The following is a 23,009-nucleotide window of genomic DNA, read 5'->3' as shown; positions in this document are numbered from 1 at the left end:
GTCAATAAGTATTTCTGAGTCACACATTTATATGATCATTATAGTTGTAAAAAAACAAGAGAATAAATGAAAAACATTTATTATAGTTATGACATACTATTTGACAGTAAAACAAGAATACAGTTTAAATGTGATTTATTATTTAAAAATATCCATAAAGAAAAAGAATATCTGTTTACAGTTCTGTTTCATATGGGTGTTGAGAGATGTATCCATAGATCTCTTAATGTTGCTCTCAAAGTGCACCAGAATGATGCTTTTGACTTCAATATAAAAATAAAAATCTTCCCGGGGAAGCATGCCCCTGGACCCCCCTACAGGAAGTTAGGTCCACCCCCCACTTGTAAAAATAGCACTTTACCCCTGCTTACACCTATATGCCGTGAGCTGATTATCGAGCCTTCATTGTAACAGTCGCAGGTGTACTGTGTATGTGTTTGTGGGGAGTGTTGCAGTAGAACATTTCACTGGAGCACTCGGTACCTTAATGGGAAACCCTACATGTTTGAGCAACCTCGATGAAACGTCAAACTACCCCACAGCACCCCCAAAAGAAAATCTCTGGCGCCGCCACTGTTTCTAATGCGCAATGACTTCATACTGTCTTTGTCGTCCTGCATTTATTGTGCCCCCCTCAAAAAATAACTGGCCCCAGCCTGTCCCCCCCAGTCAAATTGGTCTAGAACCGCCACTGCTAATACACCTTACTTTTTGGATTAAGGTAGTGTTTTTGTGTATTTGTATGTGACCAGATAGACCAGATGAAAACAAATTCCTCCTTCTTGCTGTAATATCTGACCACACCTATTCATCGTATCTGTGCCAATTTAGTCAACACGTGCTGTATGGAAACTACCATAATCAGAAGCAGCATAAAACAGAGGGAATAGGGGAGGAAAGGTTAAACATATCTGCCTCTGGGAGACCAATCAGTGTTTGTAAACCTAAATCTATACTCAGAGCTGAGTGGATTAAAAAAGATGTAGGCTAGATCCAGTGTTTGCCCCTGGAATAAACCTGGCGTTTATATGCTCTGCACACTAGCTTTTTAACATGACCCACAATAGCTATTTTGTGTTTTGAGGTATGTGCTTCAGTGTGTGAGTCTTTTGGGGACTCTTTAGTGTGTGAGTATGTTCGCGCGCGCGTGATTGTGTGTTCATCCGCCAAAAAACCGGTCCGACGGCGTGTTGGAGTCAAGTCACCTGAATGAAGAAATGGACTGCATTAGCTTTTCCAAAGCCAGACAGAGAGGAAGAGTAAAAAGTGAAAGAGAAGTAGAGAAAGAAAACAAGCTCCGGGTACTAAGTCCACGCGGTGACTGTCAACGTTTGATACCAACGCTTCATTTCTTCCTCCGCCGCTTTGACGGCTTTTCTTGGACTTAAAAACACCTTGAAAAAGCATCCCTTGTGATTAAAAATACAGGTGGGTGTAGACGGTTGTGGTGTCAGTTTGGTCTCCCAGTTTGGAGGCAGGCTGTCCCGGGACAGACACACACATCTGCATTAACAGAGACTATCACATCGACACAGAGACTAGCCCCCGTGAGAGGAAGGACTGAGCGTGTCACCATGCCTGTGCGACAGAAAGGTAAATAGTTTTGAAGTGTTCATCTTTACTTCCGTAATGTATTCCACCACATATTTTATGTTGACAAACAATATATAAAACATAGGTTTTTACAGCTCTGAAAAGGTTGCGTTGACGTCGCTTTAACTCAACGAAGCGCCCTTGATTTTGCGAAACTTCTCTAACAAACCGTCAATTTAACGCTGAATTGTTAATTGTTGCACTCACACATCGTATATCATATATTATAAAATATTTTACTTAATATTAACACACTGTGGTAAATTCGGCATCCAAGTTATCCACCCACGTTAGCATTTTTACAAATCTGCTTAATGGTATGCACTGCAAATATGGGGAATTCAGCTCAAATTTTTTGACTTTGCCTCTAGTTGATTGCATGCCGTATTACAGTACAGTATGGCAATGAAATATAATATAATATATGATTCATATCTGAAAACGTTCTGCTTGATTTATGTGGTTGTATAGACTAAGCCGAACGTAAACGATCAATATTACATGGGCAGACTGTTTGGCATTCAAAGCAAGTTGCATTGGTTACAGTTAGATGCAATACTCTCAGTGCTTCAGGTTTAATCAGCTGTTCAGTGTGCCATAGAGCCTGGAATGTAGTCTGTTCCTTCTTTCACACCAGACTATTTTGCCCTCATCTCCCTTAAAAAATAAATAAAAAGCCATAATAATAACACGTAATAGTTGGTCCAATTTCACATAATGAAGATACTATAACATACAATAAATAGCCACATTTCCTCTGTTTGCTTTGAAATTAGACTTGCAAATAAAATAAAACACTTAATTGTTCCGCTTTATTGTAAAATAAGGGTAAAACATGCACATTAAGTCCCCCTTTTTTGAGCAAACAATTGCTACAACCTTGCAAAGTACTGAAAGATGAAATGCTTTTCATTTTGAGTTGCTGTCAAATTTGCATGGCATGTCAAACACTAACAAACTGGAAGTAGCTGAGACAGAAACCGAAAGAAAACATTCTTCAGTTCAGGCACACCTGTGTCCACACTCACGATTAACGGAGCCAGATATTATCAATCTGTTTTAGCTTCACCCTGAGGAAGACCTTGTGAGGTCTTGAGTTTTTAACCATACTAATCCACAATTAATGGAGGCTTATAATGCACATTTATCTCCTTGCTCTACTTAAGAGTGCCCGGAGAGTTGTATCTTAGTCATTACTCATGGGGAAAAAAAGGTTTTAGTTATTTACATGTATATTTTTTATATTTAGATGCTCAGCGAGCCCTGGAGCTTCTACAGCAGTACCGGACTAAACTTGACCAGAGACAGCAGAACCAGAACCGGAGCAAACAGGGCGGCGTGGAGGAGGACTCGCAGCTGCAGCAGTCTCTGGACAGAGTCATCAATGTCTTCCAAAGTCAGCTCTTCAGTGCTCTGCTTGGTAAGGACATCAGTTTGGATTTTCAGATACGCTGCCCGTGACTTTTCCTTTATACATCCATTGAAAATGACATGTGGTCATCCAGGCAAGGCCTACCATTGAAATTATGGGTCAAAATAGGGAAATTGTCAACTAGGTTACCCAGTACTGTAATAACTATAGTAACTTAGTTGACATGTAACCTAGTTGATAATTTGTATGACATGTAGACATCATTACACATCATTATCAATGGAATTGTGCACTTCTGCCTTGAAATGAGCATAGTGCTGATGGTTAATAATGTGTCCAGTCAACTATGTTATTTGCGTCAAATGTTTGACTTTCATTGTCAATTATGTTGCACCTCATTTTTTCCAATTTAAAATATCTAAAATAGTGCTTCTGATATCCTTTATAGTATAATGTATATCTACACAGATTGGAGTTGTACATGACATCTCTTAAAACCAATCAAAATGACCTCTATGGTAGTTTTATAATACAAAATATCCTTATCCTTAATGACAGTGCTAAACATATCACATGAAAAAAAAAACTTTAATACAATTATTTTTTAAACTTTAAAAAATCTTTGGATATACAGTATGGTAGAATAGACTCAAGAGCCTTTCAAATTTGATTTTACTTGAAGTGCAGGACTTAATCAAATGATTGCAATGACATCAAGTTTGTCCGTAACATAGTTGACAAACTGAGTAGTGAAAACATCCTTTCCCTTAAAATAAAATAAAATAAAAAAATGTTTAAGCTTTGCAACTAGTGGATATGTTAAACTGAGGAATATACTAACTTGAACCACTGATTGTTCTATTGAGAAAGAACACTTTTTTTGTACTGTTTTTTTGATGTGAAATGCACCCTAAATTATAGAATCAGTCTTAAGCTTCAGTTAGCCTTTATCTGCTGGTTACAGTCAATAGTCCCATAATATTGAGTCCATCAACAGAAGGTGTTAGCCAAATATTTGTGGTAATTGATTTGATTGTTTTATGCAAAAATGTCAGAAATATCTGTTGTCAGCCTCTCAGATATAGAGCCTTTCTGTCAGTATATTAAACTGAATATCTCTGGGTCTGTGACTGACGGAACGGGACTTTCAAAGACACAACCTCGGAGAAACTCAGACGGACATTTGTCATTATTCTTACATGTTATAAATAAGACCATAATACAAGCACATATATTTCAATAATGAAAGTAATTGTTAGCTGCAGCCCTTCTGCTGATACTTGCATGTGAAATGTTTTTATGAGTTTTAACATTTAAAGTGTCTTTGAGTACCATGAAATGTATTATTATTATAAATATGTAGAACATCTCTGAAGCCCTTTTTAACGTAAGCTTTAATTGCACTATTTGTATTCATGTTTTGCACATTTGACTGCCGCTCCATTTTTACATTATATTAACAGAGAATAAGGAATTTAAACCAGCATAGTTATGTTCGAGAAAAGTGTTAAATTATCCAAATCATATTAACATATTAACTCTAGGTTAAGATGGGGACATACTTTTATCTTCGCTGTAGGCAGTTTTAACTGGGCTGTGGTTTTTGGAAAGAGATTTGAGTTAGCTATTTCAAAAACCTTGTCGTATAAAACAGAAACTGTCTATATTACTGTATGCCAATGTTTTTTTTGTGACCCTTTAGATTTGTACTTGAGAGCTGGTTTCCAAAATAAGTTTGAAAGCTCTGTGTTGCTATTGATAGCTGCTTTTATGTCTTTACCATTGACGGAGGGGTGTAGTTTGTCAGTCAGGAAGGAAACTATGTGTTTGGGATTCAATATGAAGTCATGAAGACAGATTGGCTTTAGTGTTCTTTTGTCCAGATAAAGCTAAGGAGGTTTGGCTTTTGTTTGACTGATGGCTCTCTGATCTTTTGAGAAGGACAGGAGCGCGGTGGTGTCATAGTATTCACGGTTTCTACTATAACTTGTGCTATCACATGGCTTATTTTCACCAGAAAATTGAGATCAGATCATTACCATGTAGGCGTGATGTGGCCTGTCACAGCAAACACTGGGCCCCTTTGTGGAAAGCCTGCATGCATTTAGTGAATGTGTTGCAAGTATAAATTCCTCCCAAGAGTTAACAGCTTGTGTATAACTGGTTTGATCCGCTTGTTGTGAACTAGTGTCATGTTGTTAAACAAACTGGTTCTCAACCTGCTTTGTGCCACGCCCACACCTTTAGTTCCTACAGTAACGCTCCTCTCCGTGTGTGAGCATGTATGTGTGCTGTTTAGTGTTTTCACTAAACAGGGCACTGAAATCCTGTGTGGACTTTGACCTTTAAATCGAGAGTATTTCATGTTTAAGCTGTGTCTTAAAACAACAGCACTGTCTTTTTTTTTCCTTGTATTATTTATCCTTGACTTCTTATGTCTTAAATATGTTTGGCCTATTCTGTATGTAATGTAATATGTTTGAACATGTTTATTTATGTGTGTGTGTTACTGTATTTTGTTCCCATCCATGATGCCTGTTATGTGGTTATTTCTATGTATGATACTGTTCAAATCTCTCTTCACTTCATTCCCCTTTTCTCTTCACAAACCATCCTTCAACTGTCTGTATCTTCCCTTTCCTCTCCCCAGATACTGCACCTCTGTTTTTCTTTCTCTTCATCATCTCTTTATGACCACTTAACTTGTTTGTTTTAGCAGTCTGAGCTAACCATGATTTAGTGCAGAACTCTCAGTTGTGTATGCAGAGAGGAGTAAGTGAAACCATGAATCATAGAAGTTAATCTAATAGGGTCCTTGTTTTATCTTTTACATTGGGAAATGACAATATACTTAACTAATTCTCTTTGAAGTGGAGAACTGTGACTACTTCAGGAGTTACTGTTTAAATAAATATGGTGGCAGTATCATTGTGCTTCCACTAGAGGTCAACAGTGTATAGGCATTTTCTCCACCAATGTACTAAAGCTTCTGAATGCAATCTGCATATACAGCAGTGATTACGTTTTTCTACTGAATTGGGAACAGCTTTACAGAGCTGCAACTGATTTTAATGTTTCGATCGATGCATTGTGAAAAAGTGATCTCCTTCTTACTGAGCCCAGATTTTGAGGCTTGTTTTTTTATTCATAAAAAAACCAATATATCTATAGTTCATAATAATGTAAAAACAAATAACACCTAAGTCTGGGGACGATTAAACCAGAAACTGATTTGAATTCTGAGTGAAAAATATTGACAGATATACTAATCATTAATTAATAGCTACTTAACCTTTGAATAATCATCCCATCTCTTCTGTTTTGTATCCTTTGGAGAACACATTGCCTCAGTGTGCCTGATATTAATTCAAATAGTCATTCATTCGTGTAGTTTTATAATAAGTAAGTCTTTATTATTACTGTCATACATGCATCCCTTTAAAGTGTCATTACTTCATTTACAAAACCACTTAACCGTTCAGTCATTCCTCCTGGCTCTAATCTATTATTTCGTCCTCCCAGACATCCAGGAGTACTACGAGTTGACCATCCTCGCTGACAGTGACAGTTCTGTGGACCAGACAGCCGGTCCCTGGAGCCTCCCTGACTCCTATAGCCCCCCAGCAGAGCCTTCTCCCCAGCCACAGCCCTCCTTGGTTACCCTGAGCCCCCCAGTTAGTGAAGGATCATCCCCACTAAAACCTCTGTCCCCCAAACCCAGGTCGATCAAGTCCCATGCTGCTCCACTACCATCCGGGACACCCACATCAAAGCCATCTTCCCCTACAACACAGCCTGTTTCACCGGACTCACAACCAGCCAAGCTCAAGTATCGTGCTCCTCTCCCTCCTGTCCAACCAGGAGTCTCCAAATCATTGGCGTCTGATTCTCTGCCCTCTTCTCCTTCTGCTGCCACATCCCCCGGAGCCCCAGTGAATGGTGTAGAAACCCCCAAATGCCCAATAAAAAACCCTCCTAGATCAGCACTGAATGGAACAAAGCCTCAACTCACTGCCACCAACTCTTATGTTTCGGTGGCAAGCTCCACCTCTTCCACCATTCCACAGAGTGATTCCACCTCTCCGGACCCCAACCTGAGGACTGTCTCGGCCCTCGTCTCCAGCACCATCGAGAGCTTTGTGTTTCCAATTTCTCCGGACAAACTCACCCCAAAAAGCGGCAGTCCTGTCACCAGCCCGGGTCCCATCAGAGTCACAGACGCTGTCGTAGTCTCCACATCACCTGTGACCACCAAGGACTTAGGCTTTGGCAAGGTCACTCCCAGCACGAGTCCAAGCAGCCTCAACCAGGGAAAGTTCAGCTTCAGCAGCCGCAGTCCCAGAAGTCCTACAGGGCCTTTGACTAAAGGGCTTCATCTGAGGTATGTTTGAATTGTTATTAAAGTACATTAGCAGGATTTTACTGACATTTTCCCATACCAAACAGATACGTTATGTTTGGTATAAACAGTGGAAAACACCAAAGATGTGGACACAACAACAGACAAAGAATAGCTTCAGTTACATTTTGATGCACCCTGTTTGATAGTGGCATAAAGGTAATGGAGAAGAAAACAATGAATGCTAAAGGCTAGCAGAGACTTCTTAATCGATATTCTATACTGAAGGTCAGAGGTGCCCACACTTTTTCAGCTTGGGAGCTACTTTTAAAAAGGACCACGCCCAAATGATCTACCTACAGGGCCGCCCCTGCCCAATCTGTGTCGCGAGCGCGCGCGCGGGGGGGGTGTTAGTGGACTAAACGGCGGATAAACTGTGGCGCGCTTACAATAATTGCGCCCCCTCCCTCATAACTGCATGAGCCCGTATGGCACAATACAACTCAGACTGGCTTACCTGTACGTCAATCAAGTGGCAAATGCCATAGCAAGGGTGGATGATAGGCTGCCTTTAAAAAAAAAAAAAAAAAAGTTTTTTTTTTCAATGCCATGTGATCTACCCACACTACCGGTTGATCGCGATCGACGTATTGGGCACCCCTGCTGTAGGTGTTGTTGAAGTTACTACAGGCGGTCCTTCTTCTTAATTGGACATATATTGTTCTTTAGCTATCCCGCTCAGGCTAACTTACTGTACACACATTACTATTTATTTCCAACAAATTCCAGAACACACAGAAAGATTTAAATGAAAAAGCATGTTTTTCACATAAGTTAGTTGACATATTGCAGCCAACACTGCAATTTGTCTGCTTTTGGGAATTCAGATGTAGAAGTGCAGAATAATATCAGACAGTTTTCAGATGAACCTCTAGACACCCTCTCTCGTTGCTATCTGTTTCCAGTCCAACCAGCCCCGGGCCAGTTAAAGTCAGCTCCACCAGCCCGAGCCACGGTCCAGCCAGTCCCCGGCCAGCAACCAGCCCACTGATCCCCAACAAGGTAAGACACATTACATTACATTACATTGCATTTAGCTGACACCTCTGCTTGTGTTGTATCAGCGCCTTGGGAAAACTGCAAGACATCTCTGCCCAGAGAATCAAACTTGAGAGTGATCTCAGTTTCTGGGTGGCAAACTTGAGCTTACAGTTAGGGCTGCACGACTCTAGAAAAGTGCTGCTATGATTTCCAGAGAATCTACTGTATGATGAGAAGGCAATTATCCCCCTGTACCTATGACATTTTGTCCGGTTTGTTAATATACTGAGTCCCATTATATATGTTTATATGGTCACGTGGCAGAGATTTCCTTGTAGTTGTCATCGTTATTATGGGTTCACTATATTTCGATTTTTCAGGTTTTATTTAGCTGATATCTGTCAGATAGTGTACATTTGCTTTGATTCCGTAAATACATGATCTAGTTATTGTCTTTTGTCAGAATTAGTGTCAGAACCTCTAAAGGTATTTTTATTTCACTGTGTTGCACCACGTTATGTATCTGTGCCCATTTGGTTTAATACTATTTTTTACTTAAGGATGCAGATTATGAAGAGAAAAGGGGCAATGTTCACCCTGCTATTGTTTACACAGAAGAAAAATGGTTGTACAAAATGAGAAAACATAGAGGTAAGACTTTGATTGTTTTTTTGTGTCTAACATATCACTTGTCCTAAATAGAATCATTTATGATACAGGAAGTACAATTATTAACTGGTGACAACACGTCTCCTCCGTAGCCATGCGGAGGGGCTGGTGGCTGCAGAGAGCTCAGTTAGATGGACAGATCGTTTATGCAGGCTGGCTGTTTGGACATTGGTTTACATTTCATTACATAATATGACAAGGGGAATCAATTCAGTTCAGAAACATTTTATTTAGAGATGGGCTCATGCAACTACCGGTAGTCTCGCTTGTTGATCTTGCTGAAATGGCATTGTGTGGTTTGAACATAGGTTTACACTGCACACAAATTGGCTTTGATCTTCTGCTGCTGATAGTCCTTGGGGAATTTGATTTAATATGGACTTACTTTGCTTTATAGTGAAAAGCTGTTTTAATACAGTTATGTTTGTGTATCAGGAAACATGTCCCCTTACAGTTAATACTGCTTGTATTGTGTTTGGGTTGGTTCTTACCACGGTTCTATTCATTTGCTGCCTATAAGCTGGTTTTATTGTCTTTGAAAATGCATAATATTCAACTATAGTTTTGAATTGAAATGAATGTGAAGGTGATATTCCTTATGCCTGGAAGGAATTTCTTAACACTTCTCTCAAACGTCTACTTGGGCTCAAGGATGAAATGATTTGAATGTGTTGGTCACTGTGGCCTCAACTTTTAACTATTTGTATGCCGCAATAAAAAAATCTATTTGCAAAGTTAATTTCACACTAGTGTCTTAAAGGACAAAATTATGTAAGTGATGACAGTACATCAAATGGGATTACTGGTATTAAATAGCATAATATAAAATAAATTGAGACCCAATGATATTCAATCGATCAATCAAAGTGTATTTATATAGCCCAATATCCCACATTTTATATTGATCTCATTGGGCTTTACAGTTTATACAGCGTAGACATACGACCCCCTCTGTCCTGAGACCCTCACATCGTTCAGGGCATCTTGAGTGAATCTCTTCTTTGTGTGAAGCTTCAGGGTGCAAACGAGCTTTAACTTCGCTTATACCCAAAGTTGAAAGTAGAGCATCCATTGCTCTACTGCTGTTACTGTTCACTTAGTCTACCCCCCCACGCCTGACCTGATAAAACATCAGAGAGTTGTGTGTGTGTGTGTGTGTGTGTGTGTGTGTGTGTGTGTGTGTGTGTGTGTGTGTGTGTGTGTGTGTGTGTGTGTGTGTGTGTGTGTGTGTGTGTGTGTGTGTGTGTGTGTGTGTGTGTGTGTGTGTGTGTGTGTGTGTGTGTGTGTGTGTGTGTGTGTGTGTGTGTGTGTGTGTGTGTGTGTGTGTGTGTGTTCACCTCTGTATAAAAGTATGTCCGTGTGAGTGTTTGCCTGTGCATTCATGTGTATGCGTTTCTACGCCTGTCTCGATATGTTTGCCCTTTTTTGTGTGTGCTGAGTGTGTCCAGGGTTTGCACGGACATATACTGTGAGCCATGCACTTCTTGAAGTCAAAATGTGGCAACCAGCTGCCATAAAACGCAGATAGCAGCTGGAAAACAAGAGGGCGGGCTGGGGTGCACCGGGACAGCTGCCATGTTTCCCAATCCGCCTCTACTTTAGCATAGAAGTCCTCTCTGGATGCTCCGATGAAAGGACAGGTGAAGATGACATGAGGAAGGGAGGAGAGATAGATTGAGTGATGAAAGAAGAGAGGGAGGAGGAGGAGACAAAGACGGACAGATAGCAGAAGGATGTCACTAAAAGCAACAAGCGGGTGAGTGGTGCAAGTAGCAGCTGGAAGATGTTTTGGTGAAAGTTCACTGGCCGGACTAGTGAGGATGGACTGCATCTGCATCCTCACGACAAAGGTGAGACACAGGAAGAGAGCAGATAGGAGTAGAGCTGAGGGGAATGGAAGATAAACAAAGTAAACAGTGTAACAGTGTTGACTCGCATCCTTGGATACAATTGTCTGTTTTTGATTATTTTGACCCTCATGGTCGTTTTTATTATTTGAATGAGAGTTAACCCTTTAATTTGTACGTTTAAATGATGTGTGAATTACTCAGATCATCTTTTAATGAGAACGGTCATCAAGATAGTATGATTTTTAAATCAAAGGAGGATCGAAGAAGTGTAGTCTTTTAGGGCAAATCTACTTAGGTCATCCAATTGAAGAATTTTACAACCAACCACAGTCTTGTTAAGTGATAGTAACCAAAGTGCTCCTGTCATCACATTCAATTGGTGACAGGTTGCCTATTGTACGAATGGTCTGCTGTGCTTTGTGAAACTAGAAGGTGATATTTTTACAGGAGTGAGCTATGCTCTAGCGAAGCAACTCTAATGGGACTGCCGAGCTGTTGCTCAGCTGTTGGTCTGACAACATGTGATGCCCAGAGAGACAAGAAACTGGGTTGATAGGACACACACTTCAAAGGACTAGCTATCTGACTAGCTGGCTGGCTGTGTAGATAACGGACGGATTCGCTGGTTGACTGGAGAGAACTCTTGACACATGTGTGCATATTTAGAAATTCCATGGCCCATTTGAAAGCAGCAGAACCAGTGTGAGCTTGTATAGAACAATGCTTAAAAGACAGGGTATGCTAAGATCGAACATGATTTTACAACATGTTTTTAGATCTCTTTGGATAAAGACAATCATACTAAAGACATTCAGAACTGTCCCGAGTTGAACAAAATACCCTTTCCTAGTGGTAAGTGAAAAGCCAAGAGGGGCAATATGCAATCATTGTTCCAATTAGGGTCAAAGAGCACTCTGTAGGATGGTCTCCCCTTAAGGCTTTCATGATATTTGTGCATATGAAATGGGGCAGAAGTAGTCATGTGAATGACTGTCAAAATATTGAGAGAAAAGTTTGCTTACTTTATCACTTTTGCACACCTGGCCAATGGCTGCGTAATGTTGACTGTTGGTTTTTAGAAAGTCACATACATTTTTGTGCGTAGCAAACTTTGTTTTGAAATTATAAAGCCATGGGGGAGGGGATTCAGATGCTGTATATTGACTCTACTACCACTTTATTTGAAGATACAATTAAACTAGCTCAAGGAACTAATATCGTATGCGTTTGCTAGAGATACAGCTTATAGGTCTTTGCTGTATATTCTCATCAGCCATTAGTCTTGTTTAGTGTCTATCAAGTTGCACTTCATCTAACAGACTTTGTTCTTCCATGCTATCTTAAAGGTTAGACCAGAGGGGCCCAACCTGTTTGGTCTGAGGTACCCCCAGAGCTCTGTCAGATGAACTAACGTAACCCTTTTTGGACTCTATATAAACTTTTTACTTCTTCATTGCTTTTTTATTTAAACCTAGTTAAAGTGGACCTATCATGCTATATTTGAATAATATATTCTAGGGCCATACCCATATAAAACATGTCTGCAAAGTTTTTTTTTCAAAACACGAAACAGATCATGCATTTTAGCCATGCCCGATTTTGCTCTATTTGCTCTTTTTTAGCCCTGTTTTTGCAAGGGTTGAATCTGTGAGAAGTCTTCTTCAAGCTTTAATTTTATCAAGTACAAGCTTGATATTGGCACCCTCTGGATCTTGATTCAGACTAAATCTCATTATGTACTCAGTCTTGATTGTGCTTATTCGTGGACTCTACTTAAGTGTTTATATCACATTGTCTGCTTGAAAGACATACACTTCGACCCAGAGGGGAATTAGTAAGAAATTCCGCTTGGAGGCATTTTGTGACCTCGCTTATAAACTGTCAGGAGCATGAGGAATTTTGTATTGTGCTGGCTAATACAGGGATTGTCCGATTTTGGCTTCACAAAGAGATAAACTCTCTGTGCAAAGATGTTATTCTATCAGATAAAAGAGTACACTTATGAAAGAAGCTGACTGGTCTCTTAGTTGATAGGGATATATGAAAAGTAGAATGTGCTCGAGGAGTGACACATGCAGACACACTCGCATATACAGTATGCAGACACACACGCACACACCTCACACACACACACACCTCACACACACACAGTTTGCAGTCTGTTGGCAGATACACTAACAGACTGCTGGGTTTCCATCTCACATTCATCTGGTTAATCCCGTTTATCTCATTAAGATAATGGATAAAAAGATCAGAGGGTGTTTCCTGAGCTCAAGACTGCTAGATTACTGCTGGAGGATGTTTCAGTATGTGCTCTCTCAGCCTGATTGATACATTAGTTACTCGAGTCTCCCTCTTTGACCCTCTTTTAATCTTTTACAATGTGCATTCTCGGTAAACAGAAAAAAAACCTGTTTTAGAATCAAGACCTTTTTTCACTTAAATATTTCCTATGCTCATAACATGTTCATTTAATTGCATGAACAATAGCATAAAACACTATTCCACATGAACAACCATACAAATAGATTCAGCCAGGAAGTGTATGGCATCGAATAGGTATCACCGCTAATTCTGATAAAGAAATCACATTTAAAAATCAAATTATACTGCCCAACCAAAAATGAATCACATTATTTTAAAATATATATTCAGTAGTATCTATGCTTGTGCAGATTGCCAATCCTACAGTATGTGGATTTCAGTGGATTCTCTTCTCTATCTCGCCAAATCCTCTTTTCTTCTCGTCTTAAATCCCACCCTGGTGTTATTAGTGTGTGATTGTTGTTTGGTCCTACTGAGTGTCACTGGCCTCCCGTGTTCCAAGAGAGCAAGAGTCTTTTCATAAGAGGCTTACCTTAGGCTGCTAATAGATTTTACAGAGGTGGATCTATTTTAGGTGGGAAAAAGGAGGGAATAGAAAGGGAAGATGAAAGCGACACACAAAGACCAACAGTAGAGGAGAGATCTAGTGTGCACGAGCAGGAGTTCTAACATATATTTGGCTTTTCTCGATTAGTTTTGACTGGATTCCTTCCAGAAAACTCCTCGCTACATCAATCCATCCATCTGTGCAACTGTCCAGCTGGTGCTGTGATGTAACTTTGAGGAGGGGGCACGGCGGACAAATTAATCAACGGTGGAGGCATGAGAGGAGATCAGAGGAGGGAGAGAACTTCCCTAGCAGCTGTAGGACTATTGAGCCCAGAGCTATGTATCTGCGGCAGGACTTACACAGATCTGTTCTGTAGAGCTGCGGTCACAGGTTAGCTCACTTCATGAGAACTTCAGTGATATATTAGGGAAGATCCGCACGTGTTTTGAAGAATTGGACTTAGGTCTGTAGGTGTTTGGATAGCCCTGGTTGTAGAAGGGCTGACACCTACTGGGCCGGTGTGAAGGCTACATGTGAAGATGGAACGTTGCAACTCTTCATCCTCAGTCAATGTAATGTATCTTCACTTACTTTAATAACTATGTATTCTCTCACTCACCTGCTGTGTGGTTCGCTTTAGAAAATTGCCTTTTGATGGTAGAGTAGGACGGTCAACTGAGTTTAATCAGTGTCCGTAATGATTAACTAGCAGTCCGTTACCTGTGTTTGGTGAATGTAAAACCCTAGCGCTGTGTTTTAGCATGTACAGTTTGAATGATTTTAAAGCTTTTTCAATCAAAATATCTGGGTTTAGCTTCTATATTTGTACATGTCCTGTAATCGTTACCTACAAACAAACAAATAATAACACATTGCGAAGAACGATGTCCTTTTTATCCCTCATTACCATTTTCCAAAGCCTGTCTAAAGTACAGGTTGGCCCTCTAACATATTAGTGTCACAGCAGGCGCCTTTGAAATAGTCCTGGAACAAGATTTGTGTCACATCCTTCCTAAAATACTTATCCGATCCATGTTTCAAGGTTTCACAGAACTGTAGGTGCTAGAGATCATCGGTGCTGGCAGAGGACCGAGTGAAGCTGAGTAATTAAGGGGAATTAGATTTAGTTCCATAGGTCAGTACTTTTACATTAAAGTTATCGGCTTGCTAATGCTCCTTGCCATGAGACACTGACCACAATGGAAAACATGAAGCTATGTTTAACAAAGATCCAGATAAAAACGTAGGTAAGTTAGGCTTAATTCAGACTCATTTAGGGACTTTTCTGTTTCTAATTGATGAACAGAAAACCAACGTTGCATCATCTTGTTTGTGGCTCTGACCCTTGCCAGTTGGGAGGAAAGTGAATTAGCATTTGTTAAATGTATAACTTTCATTTAGGCCTGGAGACATCATAAATGTAATGAGATGGGAGTAGGTCTAGACTAAATCATAAAAACGTATCATCAAAATGTGCCTATAGCAATATGCCATTGAAAAGGTACTCCACTGTGGTACGCAAGCCACACACAATCACACAATCCAATATGGTGGTTTGAACAATAACCTAATGAAACTACTATGATTTTTAATGCGTTTATTTTGTTTAGTATCTCTTTTTGGCAAAGACACGAGTCACATAAACTAGCCTGAAGCTAGCTAGGGTTCTGGTAACTGGAACTGTTTCTCAGCATCAATCCGTCTATAGTTGACATCTCCGAAACTAAGCCAAATCTGGAAGCTGTGAAGGGGCAAGGCCAACTCACATCAGGTTCCAAACCTCAGTCGCAATCACCAGAACTTGGCCTGTTACCATGGTTGACTCTGGAGGCTAGGACTGACAAGTGCTTGTGTCTGAGAATAAATCACCTTTCTGAAAAAGCAGGCAAGCAGGAAACAAACTTTTTGGGGCTGACAATCTTTCGAACACGTCGTGTTACGAAGCCGTAGGAGTTTGTGATGAATGGTGTTCTTCTTATCCAAGTTGAGTTCAAATTAACCTTTTTTACTGCTGCTGTTATCAGATGTTTTCACTGTGTTCTCAGCAATATGAATGTATTAGCTGTGATCTCCTCTTGTTCAGCTAACTTGCTAGCAAGCTAACATTAAATAGTTCAGCAGGGGTCATGCCTGAGTACAGCCAGGGCAGCTAATCCCATTGAGCAGATGACTAATCTCTGAGGAGCTACACACATCGAAGCACACATTCGGATATACGACCCCATACACAAACGTACAAGCAAGGCCTTTAGCAGAGTTCATTTCAGTTCGGCTAGTCACATCATTGCATTTTCAAGAGGTGGAAGTTAAACATCTCAGTTTAATCATGGATTGGAGAACTCATGACCTCAGTCAGTCTGAATAGTTTAGTTTCAGGTTCACTTAAATGTGTACTGTGGATCAAAAAAGATTTAGAAAATGTGGCCCTTTTGTACGACTCTAAAGTACAGCAAGTATATGAATACAAATAATGAAAGATAAAAAAAGAATGGTTTGTTGAAATGGACTGTGGAGAGTATACTATAGATAGTACATGAATAGTTTCACTATAGTTTACATTTGGCCTCAACCGAAGCTTGCAAATCTTTTTCACAGTTAGTGTATTAAATCCACATAACACATATTTTACATTATACTGTTTGTCCTTAAACATTTTCTTCCATTAAATATTGAGGTAATAAAAAATACTTTATAGTCACTCATAAAATATAAATTTCATCTAATAAGTTATACATTGACTGCAATGTATTACTCATTAGGTATACAGTATTAATAACTATGTTACAGCTCATACATGCTAAACCTTCCATTACACTATACCCTTACATTTAATTGTCAACGTTGGCAAACACACACACCTTTTTGTTTAATTACAGAATATTGTGCCAGTACTGCTGTGTCTGTGTTTTGCCACATAGTGGCACTGTATATAAGATGAACACACCAACATGTTGGCTACCCAAATTGTATTTCTGCAGAGTCTTTACACTTTTGCTGTGATTCTGCGAATAGATAATTATAAAATATTCCATAAATGATAGTCCATTAGTGGGATAAAGCTCTAACTTTTCTGCTGCACAGCTGATATTTGTAACTGCGGGGCTTCAGCAGGAGTCAGCGTGTCCTCACACAGCATCTTGGAGGGGGGGGTGGGAGGGTTATATAATATTATAGAGGAGAATTCACTCATGTGGAAGCTGAACACACAGCTGGTAAGAGGAGATCATGTGACTATATTTGTAATGTTGATGTATTGAAACTTTTTTGATTGGTTAATATACAGAATGGGGATTCCACCACGATTGGATAGTAGTGAGTGACTGAGTGTATGAAGTTACCACACACACAAACACACAGCGCAGTTATTTCTGTGCTTCCTGACCTACTAATGTTAACATGCAGTGCATGCCTGCTAGGCTCATGATTTAGCCTCTCTCTCTCTCTCTCTCTCTCTCTCTCTCTCTCTCTCCTCGATTTCCTTCTTGTGCACTTCTTTCACGTTGTATCTTTCAGTAATTTGAAGTATGATTATGGAAATATCTCAAGATATTTTATCTTTTAACATCATGTTTTATGAGCCATATGAGCCAGGTTGCCTGTGGCTATCCCAGATGTACGCACGTGTTTGTATGTGTCTGTGTCTGTGTCTGTGTGTGTGTGTGTGTGTGTGTGTGTGTGTGTGTGTGTGTGTGTGTGTGTGTGTGTGTGTGTGTGTGTGTGTGTGTGTGTGTGTGTGTGTGTGTGTGTGTGTGTGTGTGTGTGTGTGTGTGTGTGTGTGTGTGTGTGTGTGTGTGTGTGTGTGTGTGTGCGTGCGTGCGTGCGTGCGTGCGTGCGTGCGTGCGTGCGTGCGTGCGTGCGTGCGTGCGTGCGTGCGTGCGTGCGTGCGTGCGTGCGTGCGTGCGTGCGTGCGTGCGTGCGTGCGTGCGTGCGTGCGTGCGTGCGTGCAGTATGTGTGTACATCTCCATCTGTTCCTTGCCATACTCAGAGGGACTCATGGTCTCAGGAAAGCTAGCTTATCGCACGAGCCAAGACTTTGGAAGGCTGGCATATGACCCAAAGCTGACTCTTTGAAAAAATAAAAATAGCTTGCTGATATATTACAAAATAAGACAATTAGCAATTATTTTAAACTAGACATCCTCCAACAACACATGTCATAAAAGCAAGGTTCCAAATCCCGTACATTTTTATATTAATATGCCTTTTATTGTCAGGAGGAATCTCTTGAACTATTTTATTTGTAGTGGATTTTGAAGTTGGCCTAATGTTTGGAGATTGATATTCAAATGTTCAGTGGAAAACTATGAAGCCAGCAACAAGTCCATCTGACACACAAAAGAGTATCCCATGGATTATTTTACATGTGCACATATTAAGTTACCTCAATTGTATAGCTAATAATATAAAAACATAACATCCAATATTAAGAAATATCAGCACATCAAACCAAAACAATCACAACTTCTCCCTAATTAAAGAATACTTCCTGGTAATGTGGTGCACACAGTCAATATGAGCTTTGCAACACGTTTCCTGCATTACTTATTCATTCATAATGGATGCACTACACAGAACACATAAAGTTGTACAAGTGTAAGTTTCTGCACAAGGAGTTTTTTAAAGATAGGTTCCTGCAGTGCTCAGAATAACCTTTCATGCCATTGCATTATTTATATGACCTGTCTACCTGCATCAGCTTCGGGACCTAATTGGCTCCTTCAGGCTTGTGCATCTTGTATCTGCTGGAAAAGCTTCTAAAAAGAATAACTCATTGCTGATTACCAGCTTTACATGTTGGAGCATCATCTTTGGTTGTGGATTGATATCTTTATCAGTGAACGTGTGCATCTTTTTTGGTGACCTTTGTATAGTATCATCTTTTCTTCCCCCCCTGCTGATAACATGTGCGTGACCTTAAAATCACCTTGTTTGCTTTTTTGTCTCTCGCTTCAGCCTCTGCTTTCTCGCACTGTGTTTCCCTTGCTCTGTCTTCTTCTCTTTCATGCTGTGTTGTTTGTTTTCGAGATGAGGTGAGAAGACAGAGACAACCGCAGAGAGGCTACTGTGTGTGTTTGCTGTTTGTGGGAATGTGTTGCTGTGTGTGATAGTCCAGATGGCCCAGCCGTCAGCATCAAAAGCCACGCTTTAAGTGCAAGTGCGCTTTGACTTATTCAACTTCCTCTGCCCTATGCTATATCTTCCTTAAATACACTCATCTCTAGACTTTTTTGTTTTAAAGGTCACCTATTATACAAAATGCACTTTTTGATGTCTTTTATACATAAATATGTGTCCCCGGTGTGTAAGGACTGGAGACTGACAAAGTGTCCGAAAATACAACCCTCTCTCTCTTACTACTTACCCACATCTCTAAAAACGGGGGTACAACGGAGCTGATCCAGATTTGCTGCGGTCATGACGACATTACTAAAATGTGGGCTGGCTTTACATTTACCTCCTGGCAACGTTCCGCCCACGGCCCAACCTATCGTCTCCTATAAGATGCGCAAAGTGTTTTGGAAGTAATATGGTCTGTGTTTAGCAGCAAGCATCGCTAACACTCAGAGCTAATACTGTACTAGAGAGAGTATGTGTAAAAAATCCGGATATAAAAGGTCCTTACTTTGTGGTAAACCTGCAAGAGAGAAAGGTTTTGAGCTCCATACTATTTCAGAAATAATCATTGATGTGCTTTGGAACATAATATTACGTTTAATAATGGCAGGATTTACCTGAGTTTCTGCTGGTAGACACTCTAGCTTTCACAGAGCTCACTGATTGCATCCAAAGGGGCGTGGCCAGCAGCAGCTTGGTTGCATTTAAAGCTACGGACCCATAATCAGCACTTTTGTAACAGGGCTGAAATAGAGTATCAGCCATGCTAGAATGGGTGATCTGTTTGGCATTTTGAGCAAAACACTTCAGAGACATGTTTTGTATAGATATGGCCATAATATACTGTTCAAATATAGCATAATAGGTAAGCTTTAAATTACCAATCACTGTCATGTGGTAGAGTTCACATAGTTAGCATGTGGACAGATTCACAGTTAGGGTCAATTGGATTGATCATCTAGTATGGGCTCAGAACAGTCTCATAATACACACATGCACACAGAAGGATTCACACTTGTATTTCATGATCCGCAAAAGGATTCACACTTGTATTTCTGGATCCACACTTGTGTTTTTCAATGCACACACAAATTTGTTCCGTTTCATATACATGTAAATAAAATCCAAATACAGAAAAAAGTTTTACATAGGCCTATGTATTTTTGATCCACACATATTTGTTTTCCGTTTAAAACCTCTGCACCTGCAAACACAAACCGCTTTCTGTGCACGGATCGCTGTGCATTCGTGTGTGGGTTTTTTGAGACTCCTCTGACGGCCAGCCGATTCGTACTTATAATTTTTTTTATCTATAGCCAATCAGATGTCTCCTCAATTCTAAGCCAATCACATGAGCGCGCCCGCACGAGGGTAGATTTATTGCGTTCATGACGTAGTGCTTCATGCACGCATTTTGCACAGTCCGGAGCTGACAGGTCCATGGAGCCTGCCTGCAGGCGCTAATCTCAGGACACCTCCACTCTCAGTACATTGCCATTTCCCGAACAGGAAATGCACGCAAATACAAGCCTTTATATTATTCACTACGAAGCCAGTGCTAGACAGTGAACTGTCAACGGGTGGGAGCCCCGCCGGTTATTATCGGCCGATATTCACTCTAAATAGTTTGATCGGTGCTCTCTGTAAAGGCCGATCAGGAGAGCTGGATCTGATCGATATGGACATGAACACGGGTGAAGTATAACCGGACGCGACAGAGAGATCAGATCAGCTGCTGAGTCTGACGGAGACACGCAGCTCTGCATGATCACCTGAAGCTCCGCCCTCTGTTTAGCGAGCTGACCGGACTGCGCAAAATGCGTCTATGAAGTGTCATGAACGCAATAAATCATACCCTCGTGGGGGTGCGCTCATGTGATTGGCTTAGACTGGAGGAGACATCTGATCGGCTATAGATGAGAGAAATTACAAGTACGAATCGGGTGAGCGTCAGGGGAGTCTCAAAAAACCCACACACGAATGCACAGCGATCCGTGCACAGGAAGCGGTTTGTGTTTGCAGGTTCCGGTGATTTAAACGGAAAACAAATATGTGTGGATCAAAAATACATATGTTAAAACTTTTTTCTGTGTTTGGATTTTTTTTTTTTATTAAAAAAATATATTTACATGTATATGAAACGGAACACATTTGTGTGTGCATTGAAAAACACAAGTGTGGATCCGGAAATACAACTGAATCCTTTTGCGGATCATGAAATACAAGTGTGAGTCCTTCTGTGTGCATGTGTGTATTATGAGACTGTTCTGAGCCCATAATCTAGAGGTCACAATGTCTTTCACACCATAAAGTGTTAAATGTTTGGCCAAATATAAACCTAAAGTTTTTAATAACCTGTGACTTGATTTACTGATTAGCGAACGTATAGTTTGTTATAGTATAGTAGTCATCTTTTATATAATAATAGCATTTTATCTTAAATTGTAATAATAATCATCAGAATATGACTTTAATAATGATATTGTATCAGCCTGTACATAGCACATACCTTAATATTTACAGTAAAATAGCCATAAAACAATTCCTTTGTACTTTGTTTTTGTATACAATATCCTTAAATATCATTATTCAGGTGTTGAATTGGTTTACAGTTTTGTACACACAATTGAGCATACATAAAGATATTATTTAACACCTTAGTCCAGATTCAGCCTGACAGAAAAGGCTAATCTTTCTCAATTATTGTAGACCAACACAGGACACAGAAGGGGCTCCAGAAAAAAGATGCAGGGTTGTCCTGCAAAAAGTTGAAACTGTCTCAACTTTGTCTGCAGCGCAATAGAAACTCATCTTGCAAGCAGACTTTCCTGGGACATTACTTAACATTACATAACCTCATGTATGTATGCATGAGTTCTGTCCAAAATCTTGTCCGGTGCTGGCTCATTGCGATTGTTAATGACTATTCCCCCTCTCCACTAATCATGTCCCGGTCACATGTGGTTGAAATAGCTTGATTCACAGTCGTCTTCCGCCGCCAGCCAAGCAACTCTGTCGAAATATGGCTTCAGACTCTGGAGGATGTAACAACATTGTCTTTCTACTATTCCCTCTGCACCAATGTCATATTTGGTCAAGTGAATCTTCAGTTGCCCCTGTAATACTGGACTCCCCTCCTCCTTGCCCTTTTAGTGTGTGTGTGTGTGTGTGTGTGTGTGTGTGTGTGTGTGTGTGTGTGTGTGTGTGTGTGTGTGTGTGTGTGTGTGTGTGTGTGTGTGTGTGTGTGTGTGTGTGTGTGTGTGTGTGTGTGTGTGTGTGTGTGTGTGTGTGTGTGTGTGTGTGTGTGTGTGTGTGTGTGTGTGTGTGTGTGTGTGTGATAGTGGAACATGACTATACAAGGCAGAGCATCACTGCATCAGATAGAAAAAAATAGGTAGAGGACGTCAGACTTTTAATCCGCCTTCAACCTCTGTGTGCAGGTCTTTCCTCTTCCTCTCATTGATCTTGCTGTTGAGAGGCGGGCCAGGAGAGGCAGTGGAGCGTGGCGAGGGAGAGAGAGCAAGCTATGGAGAGAGAGGGAGAGAGCGGGAGAGGGAGAGAGCGGGAGAGGGAGAGAGAGCAAGCTATGGAGAGAGAGGGAGAGAGCGGGAGAGGGAGAGAGAGGGAGAAGGGGAACGATGGAACGAGAGAGGCACACTCTCACACAGATAGTGAGAGGGGAGATAGAGGGCTGGGGCTGCTGCTGCAGAGAGGAGGACAGGAGAGACTACAGCCATACTGACATACACACACTTAATCATGCACACAGACAGACTGACACACACATGCTGAGAACAACAACAACACTCTGAAAACACACGTGCTGAACAGATTCAGACACACACACACACACACACACACACACACACACACACACACACACACACACATGCACGCAAAACACACACACACACACACACACACACACACACACACTGAAGATACCAGTGAACATGTTGCCTCTTGCATCCTGACCTGCTATGAGGATTACACAATTGAAGATGATGATGAAGATGAGAGCAGTGAAGAGTGAGAGGGAGAGGACGCTGGCCTGCCACAGCTGAGGACCGTAGCCAGGCATTGGGGGGGCGGGGGGGCCGACAGAGTGGTGGATTGTGGGACGGGATGGAGCGAGGCAAATGTTACACATGCTT

The 23,009-nt window shown here is 40.8% G+C and overlaps 1 protein-coding gene across 6 annotated transcripts in view; it reads left to right on the top strand.

Moving 5' to 3' along the window:
• Positions 1-1,133: 1,133 nt before the first annotated feature.
• Positions 1,134-23,009, top strand: part of LOC307028747 (discs large homolog 1-like protein) — a gene marked incomplete at its 5' end in the record, with an annotated part of 107,494 nt that continues 85,618 nt past the window's right edge. Inside the window, 4 exons of one of the 6 annotated variants that reach the window (XM_079664018.1) lie at positions 1,134-1,593; positions 2,843-3,013; positions 6,488-7,346; positions 8,270-8,366. In XM_079664018.1, coding sequence (XP_079520144.1) covers positions 1,575-1,593; positions 2,843-3,013; positions 6,488-7,346; positions 8,270-8,366 — 1,146 coding nt within the window. Of the gene's footprint in view, positions 1,594-2,842; positions 3,014-6,487; positions 7,347-8,269; positions 8,367-10,834; positions 10,865-23,009 lie in introns of those variants that run through there. The other 5 variants (XM_079664016.1, XM_079664017.1, XM_079664019.1 and 2 more) reach the window with 5 other exon arrangements.

The sequence above is a fragment of the Notothenia rossii genome (assembly GCF_949606895.1).
Source record: "Notothenia rossii genome assembly, chromosome: 1".
Classification (NCBI taxonomy): Eukaryota; Metazoa; Chordata; class Actinopteri; order Perciformes; family Nototheniidae; genus Notothenia; species Notothenia rossii.
This window is presented reverse-complemented; position numbering and strand designations above follow the sequence as displayed.